General features: G+C 40.8%; 1 protein-coding gene across 1 annotated transcript in view; it reads left to right on the top strand.

Annotated features, from left to right (window-relative positions):
• Positions 1-24,375, top strand: part of LOC150091961 (pleckstrin homology domain-containing family B member 2-like) — a 183,800-nt gene that overhangs the window by 47,787 nt on the left and 111,638 nt on the right. Inside the window, exon 3 of the mRNA XM_090377547.1 lies at positions 22,434-22,519. Within this exon, the coding sequence (XP_090233673.1) occupies positions 22,474-22,519 (46 nt within the window). The 5' untranslated portion in view covers positions 22,434-22,473. The remainder of the gene's footprint in view (positions 1-22,433; positions 22,520-24,375) is intronic.

Raw genomic sequence — 24,375 nt, 5'->3', positions numbered from 1 at the left:
TGTTTTAGCCATATTCATCTTTAGTCCGAAATCCTTACTAACTCTGCATAACTGATTAAGATTTTCCTCTAATTCTTTGGGATCCTGGCTTATGATCACAATGTCATCTGTAAATCGTAAATGGTTTATGTACTCTCCATTCACATTGCGAACAGTCCAATCTTCTGAAAGCTTCAAGGGCAACAGTAAACAACTTCGGAGATATTGTGTCTCCTTGTTGAACTCCTTTTTCAATTTTAAATTTTCTACTGTCTTTGTCTAGTCTAATAAAGGAGGTAGTGTTCTTGTATATTTTCTTCAAAATCATAATCTTTGGGGTATCTATGACTTGTCTTTCCAGTGTTGCCTTATGCTGTATGGAGTCAGTTGCGTTTTCATAATCCACAAATGCCAAGTATAATGATGTTTTATATTCATTTTCTTTCTCTATTAGCTGCAATATTACATGAAGGTGATCCATAGTTGAGAATCATGTCCTAAAGCCAGCTTGCTCTCTCAGTTGATCATCTTCAAGTATTCTTTCTAATCTGTTAGTTGTCCCACATCTACAAGTTGTTCACCCTTGTGAACAACTTGTAGATGTGGGACAACAAGATAATTGGCCTATAAATTCCAATTTCTGATTTATCTCCTTTCTTATGCAGCAAAATTATGATTCCATTATTCCACTCCTTAGGCGTCACGGCTTTCCTAATATATTTTGTGAAGAGCCTTGCCAGTTTCTGTGTCATGTCTCTTCCTCCTAATTTTAACAACTCTACAGTAACTTCATCTTTACCTTCACCCGGGACTTTGTGATCCATCATTTTCTTCAATGCATGTTCTGCCTCATTGGGGAGAATATCGGGTATGTTGTATGTGTTGCTAATTTGTGGTCCATCTTCCCCACTGCTTGCATCATTTCCTCGCTTCTTATATAATTCTATGTAGTAGGCTTCTGCTAATTGAATTATTCCTTCTCCGCTGTTTATAAGTACCCTATCACTATTCTTCAGTTTCAGTATCATTTGTCTTTCTGTATTACTATGTTCTGTATTGCTCCGCTGATTTAAGTCCTTTGCTTTCCCTTAATGCTTGTTCTGTTTTCCTTGTGTTAAATCTCTTATGTCCTCTCAGAGTCTCTTTGTAATGGGTTTGCATAACTCAGTATACTCAATTTTGTTCTTGTCAGTGTTTATCTTGCTCTTCATTTTCTGTCTTTGGTTCATCATGACAAGTGTTTCTTGACTAATTTTTTCATCTTTGAATTTATATTTACCTATAGGTTTCTCAGGCTTTATCACTTTCAGAAAATTGTATTTCTCGTCGATATCTTGGTCCTGAAAAGTCTTCAGAAGTTCAAACTTGTTCTTAAGTTCCAGTACATACTGCTTTTTTTCATCTTCTGTTATCTCAGAAACCTTTGTATTATTTATTTGAGTCAGTTTTTTTTCCTTTCTTTTCTTGCATATATATCAAGTGTGCATCTTACCATTCTGTGATCACTTCCAATATTTTCCTTGTTCAGGACTGTAACATTGTTCGCGATATATCTTCTGTTAGTGAGGATGAAGCTCTTCCCTGTCCACTTTCTGTTCACCCTTTTCTTGAAAAAAAGTGTTCATTACTGAAATTCCTTGAGATTTTGCAAATTCCACAAGTCTTTCATTTCTTTCACCAATTCCAAAATTTCCTATAATTCCCCTTTCTGCACTGTTTTGTCTCCTTCCAGCCTTAACATTGAAGTCTCCCATAATAATGGTGTAGTGAGTTTTCTGTTCATCTAGAAGTCTCAATTTCGGTGTACATTTCTTCAACCTCTTCATCATCATGGCTCGATGTTGGTTCATATATCATTATAACCTTTAGTTTTTACCTCTTAGAAATCCTGAGTAGTAGTCTTTGACACCCTTGGTTATGTAGTTTTGAATTCCAAAATGTTGTTTTTTATATCTTTATGGACCAAAAAGCCAACTCCACCTTTGCTCTTTTCACTGTTTCTATTGGTTTACAGCAGATTTCCACTTGATAAACTTATGTGATCAATTTCTTCTTGCTTCTGCCAAGCCAATGATATTCCAATTCACATTTTCTAATTCCTTTTCTAGTTCTAATATCCTATCTTCACCATATCTTTTCTAGTTCTAATATCTTATCCTCACAATATCCTATCTTCACTGTAATTACACAAATTACACAATAATTTGTGTAATTCTTCTATAAAGTTATTGAAAATACAGTCTTGTGTTCTGACAGTCACCTACCTTCTCACGAATATCAGATTTCCACACATCAACCCTGCAGCCTTTCTTCCTCAATTTTAGTTTGTTTCCTCCCTCTCTGAGCTAGAGTAAGGATGCCCCGAATATTTAGCTTATTCAATCCATTTAGACCCCCTTAAAGACTTAAATTAGATTCCATGTAGGTGCCTGGTTTCCAGGTGGGGTAATTTACAGGACCAGTCTTTATTGGTGAAAGTGTCATTTTGTTTCCCTCAGTAATTTGCTCTTCTCTGCACCTTGTTCCAACAGATCCACATCCTTCCTAAAGTGAGATTTCCAGACCTATATGCAGTACTCAAGATGTGGCTTTATATAGCGGAATAATTACCTCCTTATCCCTGCTGACAAAATTCCTGTATATCATTGACAAAAATGAGCTGTCTTAGTAGCCTGGCTGCACTGCTCAGAGAACTTCCTGTCTGACTGCACAATTACCCTTAGGCCCTTTTGATATATTATTGTCATTGCACAGTTGATATATTAATTAGCATTAGTAGAGGCATATGGTGCAAGAAAGCAAGCTTATACAGCATCAGCCAAAAAAAAAAAAAAAAAATATATATATATATATATATATATATATTTTTTTTTTTTTTTTTTCTCCATTTTACTCATACATTCACTCCAAAAGTTCCTTCCAGTTCTTTCTTTAATTTATTCCAACAACTGATGGAAGTTTGTTCCATCAGTTGTTGGAATAAATTAAATAAAATAAATTTAAAATAATAAAATTAAATAAAATAAATAAAATAAATTTCGGCATATCTATTGTCTTTCCTCAACTTAAATTTATGCCCCTCAGGTGCACAATCTGAGTAAGAGGAAGAATTCCTTCAGCATTCAGCTTGCTAAAACCATTCAAAGCCTTATACACCTCAGTCAGATCACTTCACAGGTGCCTAGTCTCCAGATGCTGTAATTTGCAGAATTTAAGCCTTTCTTGCTAGAACAACCCTTTGTTCCACTCGCCAATCTCGCTCTTTTCTGTATGCATTTCAGCAGCTCTACTTCATTCTTAAAATGAGGCCTCCAGACCTGTATGCAGTATTCAAGGTCCTGTATATCATTGACAAAACCCCATGAGCTACTCTTGCATCCTGTCTGCACTGCTCAGAAAAATTCATATCTGACTGCAAAATTACCACCAGGTCTTTCATTCTCACGAAACCAATTAATCTCATATTACTGCTATCCATATGAAGTACCTTGCATATATTAAATTTCAGTTGCCTCCTTTTAGGCAATCTGCCCAATTTTTCAGATCTTGTTGCATTAGCACACCCCGCTCACCTTTGTATCATGTGCAGACTTAGACATTAAACCTTATATGCCTTCATCAGTATCATTAATAAATATTGAAAACAATGATGGGCCCAGCAATGAACAATTCCACTCTATTAATAGCATTAGCCCAAGAAGAAGAGCAGTGCCCATTGGTAACAACTGTTTTCTCCCACTCAACTGTACCTTTATCTATAGAAGTAACTTTCCCTTAATGCTACACTGCTCCAGTTTGTATAGCAGTCTTGCATGTGGAAAAGTATTGAAAACATTTTTGAAATCTGTATGTGTACAGTGTCAAAATTGTTTTTGGCATCCAATTTGTTTGTTTGTTACTGCATCTTAGTATTCACTAAGATTACACTTTAACAAATTCACCCTGTATTGCATCTTTAACAAGTGACTCCATTGTTTTCCCTGGAAGAGAAGTCAAGCTTACAGGTATGTAATTACTTCTCCAAGGATGCTCTCATAATTAAGACTAAGGGTTTACTTGACCCTTTGGTGCTTCTTTTAATATAATTGGATAGATCCCATTAGCACCAGTGTCTTATTTACTTTTAGCCTCAACAAATTCTCTTCCATTTTCTTTTTTGCTGTCGCAAAGCCATTTAGCTCCACCTTATAATATGGTATACTCCTGGTATTCCCATTCCTAAAAACTTCTTTGCAGGTGAATGTAGATGCAAAATATTTATTGGGCAGGTCATCAGTAGTTATGCCATTCATATTAGCAGACCAATATGATTCATTTACTTTCTAGTGTTTACATAAGTGAAGAGGTCTTTTAGCATTAGCATTAGCATTAATAGAGGCATTTGATGCAAGAAAGCAAGCTTATGCAGCATCAGCCAAAAAAAAAAAAAAAAAAAACCCACTGCCACTTCACCCCTCTGTTCGTTCCAAATACCTGTCCAGCTGAGCCTTAAACTTATTTAGGCTATCAACCTCCACCACAAGGGATGGAAGTCTGTTCCACCAACCAACCACCCGCTGGCTAAAGGCAAATTTCCTCACGTCTATCCTACATCTGTCTTTCCTCAATTTGAATTTATGCCCTCTCAGGTGATTTTTCTGAGCTAGAGGAAGAATCCCATCAGCATTGAGCATGCTTAAACCATTCAAGGCTTTATACACCTCTATCAGATCACCTCGCTGGTGCCTAGTCTCCAGACACTGTAATTTGCAAAACTTAAGCCTTTCTTCGTAAGAGCACCCCTTTGTTCCATTCACTAATCTTGTTGCCCTTCTCTGTACTCGTTCCAGCAGCTCTACATCCTTCTTGAAATGAGGCCTCCAGACCTGTATACAGTACTCTAGGTGTGGCCTGACCATTGCCTTATACAATGGAATAATCACTTCCTTATCCCTGCTGGAAAAATTCCTGTATATCATTGACAATACTCCATGAGCTACTCTTGCAGCCCATCTACACTGCTCAGAGAACTTCATATCTGCCTGCACAACCACCCCCAAGTCCCTTTCATTCTCTACCACTGTCAGTGTAGTACCACAGAGTTGATATGTTGCTCTGGGGTTGCTGTTTCCCATGTGTAGTACTTTACATTTGTCAATGTTAAACTTCATTTGCCACCTCTCAGCCCATCTGCTCAACCTTTCCAGATCCTGTTGCAGCAGCATAGTGTCAGTAGTGTCCTTGACAACCCTGCCAACCTTTGTATCATCTGCAAACTTGATATACATTAAGCTTGATATACCATCATCAATATCATTTATAAATACGGAAAACAATAATGGACCCAACACTGAGCCCTGAGGGACTCCACTAATAACATTAGTCCACAATGAGCAGTGTCCATTGATTACCACTCTGTCTTCTCCCCCCTCAACCACCCCTTTATCCATAGCAGCAATTTGCCTCCAATGTCACACTGCTCCAATTTGTGTAGCAGTCTTCCATGTGCAACAGTATCAAAAGCCTTTCTAAGATCCAAGTATATAATGTCAAAGTTATTCCCTGCATCCAGTTCTTTTGTGACTGCATCATAATATCCAATCAAGTTGGTCAGGCAAGACTTCCCCTTAACAAAACCATGCTGTGTCTGAGCTATAACTGAAGTCTTGTCTAAATGATCCTGCAGTGCTTCTTTAACCAGTGCCTCCATTAATTTTCCTGGAACAGAAGTTAAGCTCACAGGTCTATAATTACTTGTGTCAGCCTTTGATCCTCCTTTGTATATTGGGGTCACATTTGCACATTTCCAGTCTATGGGTACCTCCCCTGAGTCCAAGGAAGCTCTCATAATTATGGCTAAGGGTTTGCTTACTTCCTTTGCTGCCTCCTTTAATATAACTGGATAGATCCCATCCACCCCGGGTGCCTTTCTTGTGTTTATCTTCAACAGTTTCTCCTCCACTTTACTCCCAGTTATTTCAAGATTCTGTAGCTTACTGCTAGAGTTGAATACACCTCTGGCATTCCCCTTGCTGAATATCTCCTCATGTGTGAATGTCGATGCAAAATATTCATTTAGTTTGTTAGCTACCTGAGCAGGATCATCAACAGTTGACCCATCAATATCAAGTGGACCAATCTGATTCATCCCCTTCCTTCTAGAGTTAACATAAGTAAAGAACTCTTTGCTGTTTTTCTTTGCATCCCTTGCCAAGGATTTCTCGTAATCTGCCTTTGCCTGCCTAACCTCCTTTGTAACTTGGTTGCATATCAACTTGTATCTATCATAGGCTTCTGTGTCATGTGTTAATTTGTAAGTATCCCATGCATTTTTCTTCTCTGCCATATGCCTCATTAGTTCATCTGACATCCATTTTGGCCTAAACCTTGAACAATATTTCTTAGTTGGTATGTAAAGCCTAGTAGCTTCCAAGATAAGTTCTTTGAAGGCTTCCCATTTTGAATTTGCTGTTGGTAACATTATCAGTTGGTCCCACTGTATAGAATTTAAATACTGTCTCAGTCCATCGTAGTCGCCTTTACGGAAGCAATAACCCTTCCCTTTACCCCTAATGGTAGTTACCTCTTTGAGTAAATCCCACTTCAGCACACTGTGATCACTGCCACCTAGTGGTTCGTTTATCTGCAGATTCTTAATGCATGAAGAATCACTGCTGATAATCAAATCAAGAGTATTACTCCCTCTAGTTGCCTCCCGAACATGCTGATGTAGAAAACAATCATCCAATAAATCCACAAAAGCCCTGCTAGTGTGTGAGTAACCAGCCCCCAAATTCCAGTCAATATCTGGGAAATTAAAATCTCCCATTATAAGACTGTCTGATTTACTGGCCCACTCTATTTCCCTGTACAGTTCCTTATTATACTCATCAGAGTCATTAGGCCTATAGCACACTCCTACTCTCAATTTTGATCTCCCAATGCTTATGTCACACCAAACTGACTCAACACTGCACTGTCCGGCGATGTCGACTGGCTTCACTTTCTTGGTTTTTATGTGTTTCTTAACTAATAGCATAACCCCTCCCCCCTTCCTATCCTGTCTATCCTTTCTGTAGATGTTGTACTCTCCAAATTGCAGTTCTGCATCCCTTATATCTGTGTGACACCACGTCTCTGATATCCCAACAATATCTGCCTTTGATGTTTTGAGCAATACCTCAAATTTATTTACTAAACTCCTAGCATTGGTGTACACGCAAGTATACCTGCACCTGTTTCTATTCTTAGCTACCCTAACACAACCCATGTGTTTACTTGTACCGCAATGGCTCCCAGCAGTCTCTGAAATACCATGCATCTTGTTTTCCAGGCTTCTGCTCATTCTAATAGAAGCAGTGCAAGAATCTCTTTCACCTCTGCCAGTGGCTACTGTCAATCTATTGGTCTTTGTCTCCCCCCAAGCTAGCAGTTTTCCGACCCACCTAACACTGCCTCGATAGCATCAGCAAATATTCTTGCACCCTTTCTATTTAAGTGTATCCCATCCCTGTAGAAGCAATCTCTCCTGTTAGCAAGTACAGTCCAGGCTGAAAAAAATTCTACCCCTTGAGCCTTGCACAATCTTTCCAGGGCCGAATTGATCGACAAGGCTCTCATCATATACTCCCTCCTATCGTGTCTGGGCAGAGTTTTTGTCTTTGAGTTTTTTTGCCAGATTCTTCTTTTAATCTGCCTTAGCTTGTCTAACCTCCTTTATGACACAATTGCATGTTTTAGACATGAACATGATTTATATTTTACCACATTTATTGCGCCTCCGTAGCCAGGTGGGAAGGAGCAGCAGTGCGTAGCACACGCTTCTTGATTAGACCGGGGTTCGAGCCCGTCACCACCAAATACGGAGGATGCGGAAAGGTCAGGGAATGACCACTGCATATTCCCGGAACAATATGGCCTTAGTTGCTAATGTTCCTAAAAACGAAATAACATAACCACATTTATTCATCTGGCTGAGTCTTATATATTCAGTCAGATTTTATCCGACTGAATATATAAGACTCAAGTGCATATTCTTCTTCTCTCCCCCCCCCTGATTTTGTCTGTCCTTTCTGTATAAGGACTAATTAAAACAGTATTTCAGGTTATTGTGCCCCCCCCACCTGACTGGTGCAAATAGCAAGTTCCACTGGTTATTTGGGAGAGTAGTGGAGATCTGCCTGGGGTGAATCTTATATCAACCAGGGCTATGCTGGCACACCTCCCTTCGACGTGGGCACCTGTACGTGGTGAGGGGACCTCCCAGTGACGCTGCTGGACTTCCAGACTAGGATCACTGGGATCCAATGCCCACAGCCTAGGTTCCAGGCTTACATCAATGAATCCGGCGTGTTTGCCATGCGTTGCGACCCATGGACATTCGGAAAGGGGGATCCTGGTGGTTGAGGGGCCCAGCTTCAATACACCACTTTGGCCCCTGCTTCGACAAGACGGGTGGTCCTGGAAGGCCCGGCTAGGATCAATCGGCTAGTAGGCTCGCCTGCGAGGTTAAACCGTGTCAATGCCACGCCCCTACCCTCATGGTCTGAGGGACAGGTTTCAGGCTGGCGGCAGTGCGGGTATAGTGTCTGGGTAGCCCTGGCGTTCCATTCCCGAGAGCATTTATTGCATGCCGGGTAGTGGGCGTCCCTTTGGGCTTCATGGTGGGTGGGGAGTCCAGGCACTGAACAACTTAAAACCTATATGAATCCTGATAAACTTACTTCTTCAGGGGCCCCAACCCGGTCCCTATCTGAAAATACAGACAGAGAGGCAGATAGCATTATTGCTACAAAGAGGCAGCAAACAGAAATATCATCTGGGCCTGTTCCAAGATTTTTAATTACTCATTCGACCACAGAAAAACCGATTGGCAAAATGTCGCCCTTCTTCATGCAGAAAGGATTAGATGGGTTAGCAGGGTCACCCAAATCGGTTAAGAGGCTCCGCTCTGGAGACCTCTTAATTGAAACCAAAACTGACAGGCAGTCTGAGCAGCTACTCCGTGCAACATCAATCGGAGGAGTACCCATAACAGTGACACCACATAGAACACTCAATTCATCGAGAGGTGTCATTTCGGAATGGGACCTTCTCGACGTAACCGAGGAGGAAATCTGCTTAGAATTGAAACCACAAGGAGTTACTGTTAAGAGAATTACTGCGCGAAGGGATGGAAAAATTGTTAAAACCAGGAGCGTTATCCTGACTTTTAACTCTCCTAAACCTCCTGATGAGATTAAAGCTGGATACATTAATTGTTCAGTGCGTCCATATGTTCCAAACCCTTTACGGTGTTTTAAATGCCAGAAGTATGGACATTCTCAAATGGCCTGCCGTGGAGTCCTTGCATGTGCTCGATGCGGTGCAAAGGACCACGAAACAACAGCATGTTCAGCCGCAAAACCCACCTGTATTAACTGTGAAGGCGAACACCCGGCCTACTCACGAGCATGCCAGAGGTGGAAAGAAGAAAAAGAAATTCAACGGCTGAAGGCAGAGCTAAACATATCGTACCAGGAGGCAAGGAAAGCAGTGAAACCTCTCAACATCAAAAAACCTACCTACGCCCAGAAGGTAGCAGGGAGGTGTTCCATTGGAACTCAGACGGACATGTCCATCCCTCCAAAAGAATCATTTACTCCCATCGCACGTTATCTCTTAAGCTCCCAAAAACCTGCACAGAAGGACCAATCAGCTGCCACTCCTATATCGGTTACCTCCTAATGCTCCGCAAGTAATGAAAGCAACTGGAAAAGAAAAGAATAAGAAAGGTGAAATACCACCTAGTACCCAAGAAAACATGGATGTCGAGCAGAAGGAGGTACAAGAAGACTCAGTTTTGGAGCTCTTTGCTGAGGAGGAAATGGACACTGGACAGCGTCCATACTTCCCCAGGAAGGATAAATCCAAGACTGAAAAAGGTAAGCCCTCACACCTCGGAAGCCGCCTGATGGACCCACCAAGCCAAAATAATGGCTAAATTCCTACAGTGGAACTGTCATGGATTCTGGCAAAATACTGATGACATCAAGGCACTCCTGCAAAAGCACAAACCAGTTTGCTTTTGCATACAGGAGACTTACTTAAAGGCAAATGATGACCCCACCATGCATAACATTACCATCATTCATAAGGACAGAATTGTGGATGGTCCTGCTCACGGAGGAGTCACAATCCTCATCGGCAACCAGATTCCATTTCAGCCTTTGCAGCTTACAACTAGCATTGAAGCTGTAGCAATTTGCCTTATAGTGGGGTTCTTATTAACTGTTTACTCTGTCTATTTGCCACCTGGGATTGACATCCCCCAGAAAGACCTTGATGATCTTATCATGCAGTTGCCTTCCCCTTGTTTAATTCTTGGGGATTTCAATGGACATAATACTCTGTGGGGTAGTGCTCACATCAATGGAAGGGGACGAGTCATAGAGCGTATGCTCACTGACAACGACCTCTCCCTCTTAAATGTGGGAACAAACACCTTCTTCCACATGCCTACCCGTACATTCTCTGCTATTGATCTTTCTATCTGCTCCCCTTCTCTCCTCCCTTCACTTACTTGGAAGGTAGAAGAAAATCCATATGGAAGCGATCACTTCCCCGTGATAACCACCCTAACTAGTGGAAGACCGTGTCTGCCATTTAGTTTACCGCGGTGGAAGATTGATCAGGCTAACTGGAATGCCTTTCAACATCTGGCAAACCTTGATATCCGTACAGTCATTTACATTTGAGTGAGCTTTCATCTCGGTTGCCACCCGGATTTTCATCCATATGCAACCAATTCTCATTTAATATATCAGTCTCAACCTAGTTGTAAAAACCAAATATATAAAGACCAAATGGTCTACTCAAATCAAACAAAACAATACTAATCGACCATTCAGCCTTGTGGTGGGGATGGTCAATCACATCACTCACCACAAGTTACCGTCCCCACCACGAGGAGGTAGGTCACTACTACCACCCAGGCATCGCCCGGCAGCGACTATAAGCCAATTTAACAAATCTTAAAAAAGAACAAAAGAATTCATAATTTTCAAAAATATACTTCAAATTCTCTTCAGTGAGAGCCAGTGTCCCAAAGTCCAACCTCGCTCTTAAATCCTCATATAGAGGACAATATAGCAAGATGTGAAGGCCAGTCTCAGTCTCTCCACACTCGCAGAACTCCGTAAGGGTCAACCCCAAACGAAACAGCCTTGACCTCAGGCCATGCCCCGTAACAACGGCAGCAGCTGCAAACCCAAGTTGGAGCCAGGAACGTCGCTCCCTACTCACAGTATGGACCGAGGGCATAAAGGTATACAAATGACGACCTTTCTCAGAGTTTGTCCATTGGAATTGCCATATGGTACTCAACTCATCATTGATTCGCCCCCGTTCCGCTGTTATACCAGGGAAAACAGCCGACCACCCCACCGGGCACGACCGGACGCCAAAAATCACTCTGGTAATCCCCCGCTTAAGGGCATATCGCAGAGCAAACTGCACCACAACCAACTCCGCAGGCATCTTCCCTGCAAGGACGCACAAAGCATCTGTGGACACAGTTCTGCAAGCCCTGGTTATACCTAAGAGAGCAAACCTCTGTGCCGAAGACAAGATTCTACGAACATGAGAATGTTCTATATACCCTCCCCAAGCCCCAGCAGCGTAAGTCAAAATCGGGATAAAGATGTTATCATAAAGTAAGTGGAGGGCACCACCCTTTATACCCCATTCAACACGCGTAACTCGCTGGAGCTTGGCATATAATCGTTTCGCCTTATCTCGGACATAGGCAGCATGTGCTACCATAGAAAGTCGCTCTCCCAGGACAACACCCAGGTACCTAGTCTTATTAACCACTCTAAGCGAGAGATCACCAGAACGACACAAAGGATGGCGAGTTCCACTGAGGCATCCCCTCAGGAGAACTGCTACAGATTTCTCTGCTGAGACCTCCAGCTTATGCTGAGCAGACCAATTCAACAATTGGCTTAGAGAAGCAGCTGTACGCTCCTCAAGCATCCGGCGGGACTCACCACACACCAAGATAACTAAATCATCAGCATAAGCTATTCTGGTCGTACCTTCCACAGATTGCATTTGTAGGAACTCATCGAGAACCCAATTCCAGAGAGTCGGCCCCAGAACCGAACCCTGTGGGCATCCTCTATAAACTCTTCTCTCACACTTCATGAAAGGAGTACAAATGAGCACATATCTCTCTCGGAGATAGTCCTCAAGAAGACGGTATAAATTTCCCGGACAGAGGGATGCCCTAGCCCTGCGCAGGACACTGCCCCACCACAGAGCATCAAACGCCCCCCTAAAGTCCATGAACAAGCCCAGGACATATCGACCAGGTAGCTCATTAACGCCTTTAATCAAATTATAAATGGCATCCTCAGCAGAGGAGCCAGCCTTGAAACCGTACTGATTGTTGGCCACCAGCCCCTGACCAGCATAATGAACCATCAGCCGACCAAGAACAAGCCGCTCCAACAACTTTCCGATAACTGACAAAAGAGCTATTGGGCGATATGAACGAGGCTCATCCACGGGCTTCTCAGGACTCTTGAGAATAACCCTCAAGTTAGCCGTCTTCCATACTGCCGGAAATACTCCTTCACGAAGACATGTGTTGAAAAGGTCTAGGTACACATCAGGACTCGCCTGACACGTTTTCCTCACCACAGCGGTGTCAATATTGTCCAGTCCCAGAGCACGACCTTCCCTGGTCTGCTGTAAAGCTAACTCGAGCTCAGCGGGAACAAAAGGAGGCTCACTCCCACTAGTTACATAATCTAAATTCTCCCGAACAATCTGACTCTGCAGCAAATTATCAGGAGAATCTTCAACTAAAATTGAATTGATCAAACAGGAGACGGAGTCAGCCCATCCCAAGGTCACTCTGTCAGTCGCCACAAACGTGGACATAATTTCACCACCATAGATTTTATCGGTGACTATCTTATACACAGAAGACCAAGGATCAGCTGAGCCCCTCTCCTGCACATAATTTCTCCAAGAAGCCCGTTTTAATAACATAATCTTATTCTTATAATCATTTCTTTTAGTCTGATACTGCAACCGCAGCTCAAAAGATTCCTGAGAGTAACACCTCCTCTCATATTGATACCTCTTACGCGCATGTTGTAGATCTTTCCGCATACGCGTAAGTTCTGGTGTCCACCAAGGTACCGATCTTTGCGGTCTTCTCTTCTTCCGCAAACACTGTTTACATAGGTCCTGCAACACACTAGTTAATTTCCAGGCTTTCTCTGACGCAGTCAGATCATGCCACATATCTAATTGATCAATTTTGGAGTTCCATAGAGTGAGAAACCTGATCCAATTTACACCACGCATAGAATACCTACCGACATCACTCCAGTGCCTCATGGGCTCCACTGTAGTAATATCAAATGTGATCACTCTGTGATCACTAGTTGTGAGGCATTCCCGCACCCTCCAGTTTTTAACCATCCTCAAGATGGATCTAGAACAAGCAGTGACATCTATAAAGGACTCACCAATTACAGAGGAAAAAGTTGGCAGTTGTTCTGAGTCATTAATCACCTCCATGTCTGCAGTAGCCAAAAACTCTTCCAGCTCTATACCTCTGTCATCAGAGCTCTGGCCACCCCACAGAGCAGATCTAGCATTTGAATCCATACCAACAATTAAATGAACCGATCCAAGTGTACTTACAACCTGCTCAAGATATCTTATAAACACCGCCATAAATTCCGATGGCCTACAATACAAGGACACAAAATACACTCGACCAAATCCCCCTATAACCTCCGCACATACACCATATGATGTAGTCAAAGTAGACACTACAGTTACTGTCAACTGTGGGTCAGTTATTATTATTGCAGCACAGGGAGATCTGGAAGCAGCTACAATTCTGTATCCTGATGGATAACAGACCACCTTATCTCTGAGCACATAAGGTTCTTGAAGTAACACTAGATCAGCTCGTTCCTCCTCTATAACTCGTGTCAACTGCGAGGCCACACTAATCGCTCTCTGACCATTTATCTGAATTATGGAGTAACTATTCTTACTCTCCATAATCTATTCTGCGTTTCAAAATATCTAAAGCCCTAGCATATCCGTACAGTCAGTCAGGAGCCAGTCATTCATGTCACAGAAACGATTGTCCAAGCAGCTGCAATTGCAATCCCAAAATCATCCAGCCGGTTCCCACTATTCCCAAAACCTTGGTGGAATTCAGAATGCACGGCAGTAAAAAAAGCACAAAACAAAGCCTGGGGGATATTCCGCCGATATCCCACCACTGAAAATTTAATATCATTCAAACGTGCACGTGCAAAAGCACGTTATGTACGACGTCAGAGCCAAAGGAAATCTTGGATTCGTTTTACATCTTCCCTAACTCAGGCTGCTAGCTCAAAAGTAGTCTGGGATAAGATCCGGAAAATGAAGGGAAAATATCCACCATGCCCTTCAGTGATCCTCGAGCACAACGGATGTCCAATTGCAGATCGAACTGCAGTTGCAAATAGTCTAGGGGAAACATTTGCAAAAATCTCTGCGATAACATCTTTTCCCGCAGAGTTTTTGGCCCTGAAAAAGAAAACTGAGAAAAACCCACCGAACTTCTCTTCAAAAGGGCTTGAATCGTATAACAAGCCCTTTTTACAGGAAGAGTTAAATGCAGCACTCGCTCTCACGCATGCAAGTGCCGTGGGGCCCGATGACATCCACTACGAAATGCTAAAACACCTCTCACCACAATCTAAGGATCACCTTTTAATTCTGTTTAACAGAATTTTTATTCACAAACAATTTCCGGATTCCTGGCAAAGGGCTATCGTCCTTGCTTTCCCAAAACCAGGAAAAGATCCTAGCAATCCAAGTAACTATCGTCCTATTGCTCTGACAAGCTGTTTGTGCAAAGTCCTGGAAAGAATGGTCAATGCACGACTGATATGGTATTTAGAAACAAACGGTCTGCTTTCCAGGACACAGTGCGGCTTCCGAAGAAATAGGTCCACTCTGGACCATTTAATCCGATTGGAAACGTCCATTCGTGATGCTTTTATTAAATCTGAGCATTTGGTAGCAGTTTTCTTTGATATTGAAAAAGCGTACGATACAGCCTGGCGATTTGGAATTTTAAAAGACCTCTATAACCTTGGTCTTAGAGGTAACCTTCCTGTTTTTATTAAAAACTTTCTGTCGAATCACCAATTTCAATTCCGTTTAGGATCTACCCTCTCTCGAGTTTTCTCTCAGGAAGAGGGAGTCCCACAAGGATCCGTTCTAAGTGTCACGCTTTTCGCAATCAAAATAAGCTCTATCTCAGAACAACTTCCACCCACTGTAAACAATGCCCTCTATGTAGATGACTTTGCTATATTTTGTCATTCATGCAATATGGGGGTCATTAAAAGGCAACTGCAGAAAACCATTGATCATCTTACAGCTTGGTCTTTGGCTAATGGGTTCAGATTTTCATCACAGAAGACTGTTTGTGTACACTTCTGTCGCAAACGTAATCTTCATCCTGACCCAGAATTAAGGCTTGGGCAAAATAATATCCCAGTTGTAGCAGAATTCAAATTCCTTGGACTTATTTTCGACAAAAAGCTGACATTTTTACAACATATTCGTCAGCTGAGGACAAGATGTGTCAAAGGGCTTAACATCCTTCGTGCCCTTTCGTCAACCTCATGGGGCGCAGATCGTGCTACCCTTCTTCGTCTCTACCGGGCACTTGTCTGTTTCAAACTCGACTATGGGTCTCAGGTTTACGGTTCTGCTAGAGATAGTGCACTTCGGTGGTTAGATCCAATCCACCATCAAGCGATCCGGACAGCCACTGGAGCATTTTGCACATCTCCTGTCCAAAGCCTTTACGTTGAAGCAAATGAACCATCGTTGTCTCTTCGACGTAAGCAGTTGTCCTTATAGTACGCCTTCAAATTGAAATCTCTGCCGGATCATCCCACGTGGCCATCAGTTTTTGAGCCGCGCTGGGAAAACCTCTACGACACCCGTCGGACTGCCAACAAACCTTTTGGTATTCGCATTCAAGGGCTGCTGAATGAGCCAAACTTGACGGTAGACAATGTTGCCCAGTCACCAAGGCAATTCTTTCCAACTTGCGACCTCTCCCTTAAGATCTGGGAGAAGGCTACTACACCGCCATCTGTCTACCAGCAACTCTTTGCATCACATAGACAGCAGTATTCTGACTTTCTGCCAGTCTACACAGATGGTTCAAAGTTAGAATGTAATGTGGGATCTGCTGTTGTGTTCCCTCACAAAACGTTATCCTATAAGATCCCACAAGAAACTAGCATATATACTGCAGAGTTGCATGCAATATAAACAGCCCTAGATCACATTCAAAATCGCGACTACCAGAGGTATATGATTTATTGCGATTCATCAAGCGTGTTACAGGCCCTGGTATCGGTGAGTTTTAATCCTCGTCCGATCCTGTCCAGGATCCGGCAGATTCTTTTCTCTCTCATGAAATTAGAATTCGCTTTTGCTAGATCCCAAGCCAAATTGGGATCCGGGGAAATGAATTGGCTGATACCGCTGCCAAATCAGCCATTTCCCTGGATAATCATTGCCTGTCAGTCCCCTATACAGACTACAGGCAAATAATACGCTCTAAATTATATTCCCAATGGCAAGATTCTTGGCACGGACAGGCCACAAATAAACTACATCACATAAAGCCTGTAATTTCGCAATGGCAGTCCAATCTACGCAGGGTCCGAAGAGAGGAAGTTGTTCTTGCTCAGCTCCGCATAGGTCATAGTCATCTAACCCATTCCTACTTGCTGAGGGCGGATGACCCACCTATGTGCGAGATGTGTAATGTTATTTTAACCGTCCATCATATTTTAATAGAATGTCCTGTTTTTATAGAAGCACGACACTTGTATTTTACCGCTTTTAATAATTTGACTGAGCCATTTACACTCAGTCAGATTATAGGTGACAGACACCATATGTCTGACATTTTTAATTTTTTACAATTTATTAATTTTTATACAAAGATCTAAGTTTTATGCTTTTACTTTTATACCTTTTTAACACAATAATTAATTGTTTGACGTGGTAGCCTTGGCTGCCAAAATGTTTAATAGCATTTTAAATTTTACTTGGCGCATTATGGCCTCAGCTGCCAATGCACCATTAAAAACCAAACCCAAACCCAAGCTGGCACACCTTCATTCTTCTGTATACACCTATAATGATAGGAGTCCAACAGTATATTCTGCAGCCTATTGCCAGTAGTTTCATTCCCCCTGTTGGCCATGCATCTGCATGACCAGGATGTTAGTTTCCCTGTGTCTGGGGGGCGCCTCCGTAGCCAGGTGGGCAGGAGCAGCAGTGCGTAGCACACGCTTCTTGATTAGACCGGGATTCGAGCCTGTGCCCATCAAATACGGAGGATGCGGAAAGGTCAGGGAATGACCACCGCATATCCCCGGAGCAATATGGCCTTAGTTGTTAATGCTTCTAAAAACCAAATAACAAACAAACCCTGTGTCTGGAATGCTGCAGATGTCTTCCTTCTTGACGTGGGATCTCAGCATCCATGTGGTGACCTCATGGATCGTTTACTCCCCTTCCCCTAGAGGGATGGCCTCCCCAGTACTCCCTTCTTCTCTCCTCTCTACCCCCTTTTCTCTTTGGGTGGATGTTTCCACCTACATCCACCTCCTATTATTCCCTCCTGTCTTCCTCCTCTACTAGAACTTTCCTTTTCCTCTAACTCCCCCCCCCCCCTAGGCGCATTATAGCCAAAGCAGCTTATGCGCCATAAAACCCCCACAACAACTAACTCCCCCCCCCTCTGTTACCATCCCCATAATGAAGCACAGTACCTAGATGTTTATGGCCTCCACCACAGATCTCTAGGCTAAGTGGTCAGATGAACAACTTAACAATGCAGCCCTACACTAATACTTTATAAACACTCACTGACTCACACCATCTAGCCTCTACAGAGTTCTGTACGTGTCAGTCAATTGTGGAATTGGAGGAACTGCTGGCACCACTAGTCAAATTACACTATACACTATGTCCTTTCTGTATACATTGTTACACTTAAGTCTTTACTCTTGGGCAACTTTGTTACATTTTTGGATTTTACTGCAGAGACCAGGGTCTGAATAGCTGAGTGTAGCAATTTAGTCAAGAGTGGGATTCTATTTCAATGCAAATGTTGAAATAGTTTGAGAAAATAACTACTTTTGTAATAATAACTGTACCATTATGTTTTTCTGTGTTTAACAGAAAATGTTTTCCTTCAGTGTGGATAAAATAAAGTATTGCGTCTAACTTTAGGCTTTCATTAAGTTGTCACAGGTTAACTTCCAGGAAGTCTGCAGTTATGCCGGCGCCTCCATAGCCAGGTGGGAAGGAGCAGCAGTGCGTAGCACATGCTTCTTGATTAGACCGGGGTTCGAGCTCATGCCCACCAAATACGGAGGATGTGGAAAGGTCAGTGAATGACCACTGCATATCCCCGGAGCAATATGGCCTTAGTTGCTAGTGCTCCTAAAAACCAAAACAACAACAACAGCCTGAAGTTAGATATAGCATTGTCAGCAAGCATCGTGGTATCTTTCTGTGTATTTGAAAATACCTATAGCTTAACACGTTCACTGCCAGAATGTAAACTTGCATATAAACAAATTGCAGTTTTTGTGCCTCAATGCAGATATGCATTCATTCAGTTTTCAGTTAATAAATGAATAGTATAAAAGGAAAGCACATGAAATGAACAACTGAGCAATATTGGGACACTGATTTATTCATGGGCCATTGCATTACAACTGGGATTTTGCTTAGCATCAATTGCTGTATACATACTTGGTTTCCAGTTTCATATGTTCTTTGCTAATGTTGAAGTTTTTATCTAGTTTAGTATTTTCCACAAGAAGAAAATGTTAAAAATTTTTGAAGATTATGCTTGCAGAATTTTTATTCTTTAGTTTGTGAAAAACAAAACATCATCCTTAATGTGTGTCTACTGATAAAATTTTGTGTAAAAAACATCCTGTAATATCAGGGATGGACAGTATGTTGAAGCAGATGACATTGAATTGGCTCTTTATAATATCATATGGTACTGAAATAGAATTCTATTCAAGTGATGTGGATTACGAAAATGCATCTGACGATGTTAGAACACTATAAACAGCAGATGCTGGTATTACTTGGAGTGATGATTCTTCACAAATGAAATTCATTTACTAAAAAGCACTGCCTACTTGTTCCAGCATCCTACAAAAGTGCCCTGAGGCACACATAAAACAGTCATAAATATAAAAGGCAAACATGTTAATTAAATGGCATTTAAAATTTTTCTGGCTGTTTGTGTTTTTGATTAAAAAAGGAAAAAAATACTAGTTTAACATCTGCAAACCATGATGTTCTTATGCTGAATGTGTAATTTTTTTATGCATAAAAATCATGTTACTGGGGAAATATATGCTACCATGTTTAGTGTGCTGTGGATCTCTTTATTCTTCCTTAAATGATATCTATATATTGCTACTGCTTTTGCTGTTAGTGCATAGGCGAGGCCAGTTTTAGCCACTTTTGCCACATAGTTTTTTATCTCTAACTGTGGTTTTTCATATTGGTTTGATTACAGTAATACCCCGACTTACGCGAACTCAGAGTTACGCGGTTCTTGATTTTTTTTCGTTTGGCAACACTGCCGCCTACTATCTTCAAGGTCGTTTTTCATATGCTATCGATATACGGTGCGACGGCGGAGAGTGAGAGGAAAAGATGAACAAAATTCAACTTTGCTGCCGCATGAGCTGCACACATATACAAGAATTTGCATTCCAACTGTCATATTTATATGTGTGCGTTCGAATTTGTGCTCAACTTTTGTCGGAAATTACATCATTTTCACGAATAAAAAACTTTCCAAAGACCGATTGACAATGTTGGTTGGCGAGAATGCAGCTGGTGACTGCAAGTTAAAACCTCTCTTAATTTATAGCTCCGAAAACCCAAGAGTTTTAAAAAAATATATCTAAAATTAGCTTACCAGTGATTTGGAAGTCGAATCATAAAGCTTGGGTGACAGCTTCCGTTTTTGAGGACTGGTTTGGTCACCACTTCATACCCGAAGTCGAACATTATTGCAAGTCTAAACAGGTTCCATTTAAATTGATCCTTCTTATTAACAGTGCATCTGGTCACCTTCCTGCCACCCTAATTAATTTCGACAGATGTGTGAAAGTTGTGTTTTGCCTCCAAACACAAGGCCTACTACACGAGGCATTCGTTTGCATGTCTGAATGAAGCTATGAGACAAAATAGTGAGATATCTGTTAAAGACTTCTGGAAACAATTCAATGTTTTAGATGCCATAAGAATCATTGAAGAATCTTGGGATGAAATTCACAAAAAAACATTGAATGGTGTCTGGAAGAAATTTTGTCCATTTTTTTTTCGAAAACGAGACGAAAACAACGCCAGAAACTGATCATCTCGCTTATATGATAGAAGTTGTTAATCTTGCCAGGCAGTTAGATTTGGAAGTCAATGGTGATGATGTCAACGAGCTGTTGGATTCACATAATGAGGAGCTGAAAATGAATGAGCTCGTAGAGATGCATGAGCAAAACGTCACTGAATTATCCGACACTTCAGACCCAGTTCCACCAGAAAAGCACATGACAATTGCAAGCTTGACAGAAGGTCTCAGCTCAATTGAAAAGGGCTTAAAAATTTTAGAAAACAGATGCCAACGAAGAACACGTTATAGCTACAAAGCAAGGAATAAAAAATTATTAGTTTGCTACGAAGAAATTCTGCGTGAAAAAAAGATGCTGTCGTCAGACGGATTTGTTAGATTTTATGAAGCCATCGACATCGAAATAACTTTTTTACGTAACTCATTTATTTTTTTAATACATAATTTAATACATAATTATTAATATGTATAAATAACTGCAATTTTATTAAATATTTTTCTTTTAAACTAGTGTTTTTGTTAGTCCTTGGTCCCAATTAAACAAAATTTATATGTATTTATATGCCAAGTTGTACCCCGACTTACGCAAATTTGACTTAAGCGATTTTTGTTGGACCCACCTATTGCGTAACTTCGGGGTATTACTGTATTGCATGTTTAGGGTTATAGCCTTATTCTTTATGTAGCAAGAATAAAACTGTTTGCTGTGTAGTGCATTTGATTGTAATTGATTAATCTCAGTTGTGGATGCACTTCACCATGACCTTGATATTGATTGCCAAATAAAAGTTATGATAAAAAAACTACACTATATTAAATAAAAAGTACTCGGCCAATGGAAAATTACATTGCTATTTAAAAAGTTTATGCCACTATCCAGACTGCTGGTTTCAGCCCTTGGGATGAAAAGTGGGTGGTAGGCAGTCACTCTACAGAGCTTGACAACATACTGGTGATATATATCTGCAATATATGAAATGCAAGATGGTGCATCAGATAAAACGAAACTGAAGTAAATTTAGGGCAAATGCCTTGTGTTATTGAGAGCTACAAAATATTACAATACATATAGAGCAGAGCTTCGTTCTGTATGTATAGGCTGTTGCTATTTTTTAGTCACTTTTGCCATATAGTTTTGTATCTCCAACTGTATTTTTAACCTTTTCTTTTATTTCATATTGGTTTTGATTATTGTACATAAAGGACAGCCTCATTCTGTATGCTGCAGTGAGCAAACTAGATGTGCTACTTATTGCATCAACCTGATATTGTGGAAGCAACTTTTCCACATCACTGGTATTACACCACTCTAAATAAAAATAATTGTTCCAGTGCAGAAATATATTGCTATTTATTTAAATTGCATGCCATTATGCTGTGTGACATTTATTTACAGTGTATGCCATCACTTTGAAGTTGTATACTTCAAAGAGAATAAATAATTAAGTTTTGGCTCTGCTTGGGGTCTCCTCGGTACACAAGTAAGAACTGTGAAGTGTTATATCCATAGCATCTGAGAATGCGAGTCTTCAAGTTATGAAATATGATGACCCTTGTGCATGCAAACAAAACTCCATAAAATAAAAAAATATAATGTTTTCAAAAATGAATAACGTTGGAATATTTGTTTTTCTTGATCAAATACAAATGGATAAATGCTCTTGACTTCTGTCAAGATTATTGTACTTTGATGTACTTCTGTACTAAGATTACATCTTACTGTACTTTGCTGATCCTTGGCAAGATGCAAACCACAATCTTGTAGAAACAAATGACCCTTGTTTCGTTTTCACAGCCACTATATTGCTTTGTAAAATGCCAGTTGACATGATGCATTTCTTAGTCACCAATGGCGATCATATGATTTGATTTGGCACGCCCTGATTTAATAGATAATGTATGTTTAAATTATGCTGTTAACTTTAATGTATTTTGATTTATTTTTTAATTTAAAACTGTCCTAATTACTTATTTTATTTTTCAGATATTTATAACAGTATATATAAATCTGTATAAGACTTAAAATGGATAATTCTGTCATTGCAAAGAGTGGTTGGCTGTATAGGCAAAGTAAGAATAACTTATTTTATTATTTATCATGTATTCTAAAAGAATTATGTAATGTTACATTTATTATTTATAAACTATTTTGCAACAGAAGTAACATATGCATTACTGACTCATTGAACTGTTTTCACAGTTTTACTGAAATTGGTTTTATTGAAATAGGTATTGTTGCACTTAAAGCAACTCAAGAATTTCTTATCACGCAAATGCACCTCAGTAAACCTCCACAGGCACCTTTGGTAGCAAGTAGAATGTCAATATTGTTGCTGATTTCATTCCAAGTGTTTTTAAGCATCTCTTGAGAAATGGTCACTGCCTGTTCAATCTTAGACCGGGGTTCGAGGCCGTCACCACCAAATACGGAGGATGCGGAAAGGTCAGGGAATGACCACCGCATATTCCCGGAGCAATATGGCCTTAGTTGCTAATGCTCCTAAAAACCAAATAACAAACAAACAAACCTGTTCAATCTGCTCTTTTAACTCTGTGATGTTATTACCTTTTTTTGCATACGCCTTGTCCTTTATGTAGACCCGTACAAAGAAATCAATAGGCATGATATCAGGTCATGGAATGAGACCATCCTGGCCGACCCATTGGTTTGGAAATTTTTTGAGGAAATTGTGCACATGTTGGTTCCAGTGTGGTGGGACCCATCTTGCTAATAAAAAAACGTGGCTGCATATCTTCTAGCTGAGGTGCAGCATACAATTCAAGCATATCTAGGTAATTTGTGGAGTACAGTATTTTCATGGAAGCAAAAAGGCTCTGTAACCTGGCTGAAGGACAGTGCATACTGCTCATTTACTTTGAGACTATCACACTCATGTTCACAAACCGAGTGGGGATTATCAGATCCCCATGTGCAATAATTGTGTCTGTTATCTTTACCAAACAGGTGGAATGTCCCTTCATCACTGAAAACAACATTTTCCAGAAAGTGCTTATCTTTGTCTACATGGTTGAGAATGTGAACAATGAATTCCTCTCATTATGGGTTGTTGTGAGGCTTAATTTCCTAAATGATTTGCACTTTGTAAGCATAAGGTTTCATCTTTTGCAAACTACCCTGTGCAGTGTTGTTCGTGATATTTGCAGCTGCAGGCTTGCTCAGTGGATAGAATTTGTAAGACTTTAGGTAAACACTTCCTGAAACTTTATCTGCAGATACAGTAGGGATCCTCCTGTCCCTCTTTGTTGCAGGGCACTGCTGGTTTCTTGAAGCTATTTTAACCGTTGCCTCATTGAAAACATCACTCTTGTTGGTAGCACAGTTTGCAGAATTGCCCTCCTCTCCAGACTGAGTGGAAAAGACCTGAGTTCTTTTCCCGTCGAAGATATGAGGAATTTTTATGGGCCTTTTCACAACATGGCTGAGTTAGCCAGTCTCACGCGAGGGTAGCATAGTTTTTTTCTCTCAGGAACTTGGGTTTTTCGTCTAGCAAACAGAAAATCGACCACAGAATACATGCAATTTGTAGACAGTATAGTATATATGGAGCAGTGTGGCCCTAGTTGCTCATGCTCTTAAAACCCTATTTTGAAAACATCTCTTTCCATCCACTGGAAACACATGACACACACACACTGCTTTCTCCTGCACTGTCGCAGTGCCTTCTGAGATCAAGGCTGCCAGCATGAGAAAAAAGTCATTGAGTTGCATTGATAACTGCAGCAAACCATTTGAGAATACCTGTTAAAAAATTTTTAATAAAACTTCATAATTATGTGAATAATTTATAGACATCCTGTTTATATATTCCCTTCTCTCTGACATTTTTCTTATCAGATGTAAGTATATAGCTATAGTCAGATTTAAATCCATATTTTACAGCCCAGTAAAAAAAAAAAAAAAAAAA

The sequence above is a fragment of the Mastigoproctus giganteus genome, chromosome 1 (assembly GCF_048544385.1).
Source record: "Mastigoproctus giganteus isolate SK-2022 chromosome 1, ASM4854438v1, whole genome shotgun sequence".
In the NCBI taxonomy this organism is placed as follows: domain Eukaryota; kingdom Metazoa; phylum Arthropoda; class Arachnida; order Uropygi; family Thelyphonidae; genus Mastigoproctus; species Mastigoproctus giganteus.
This window is presented reverse-complemented; position numbering and strand designations above follow the sequence as displayed.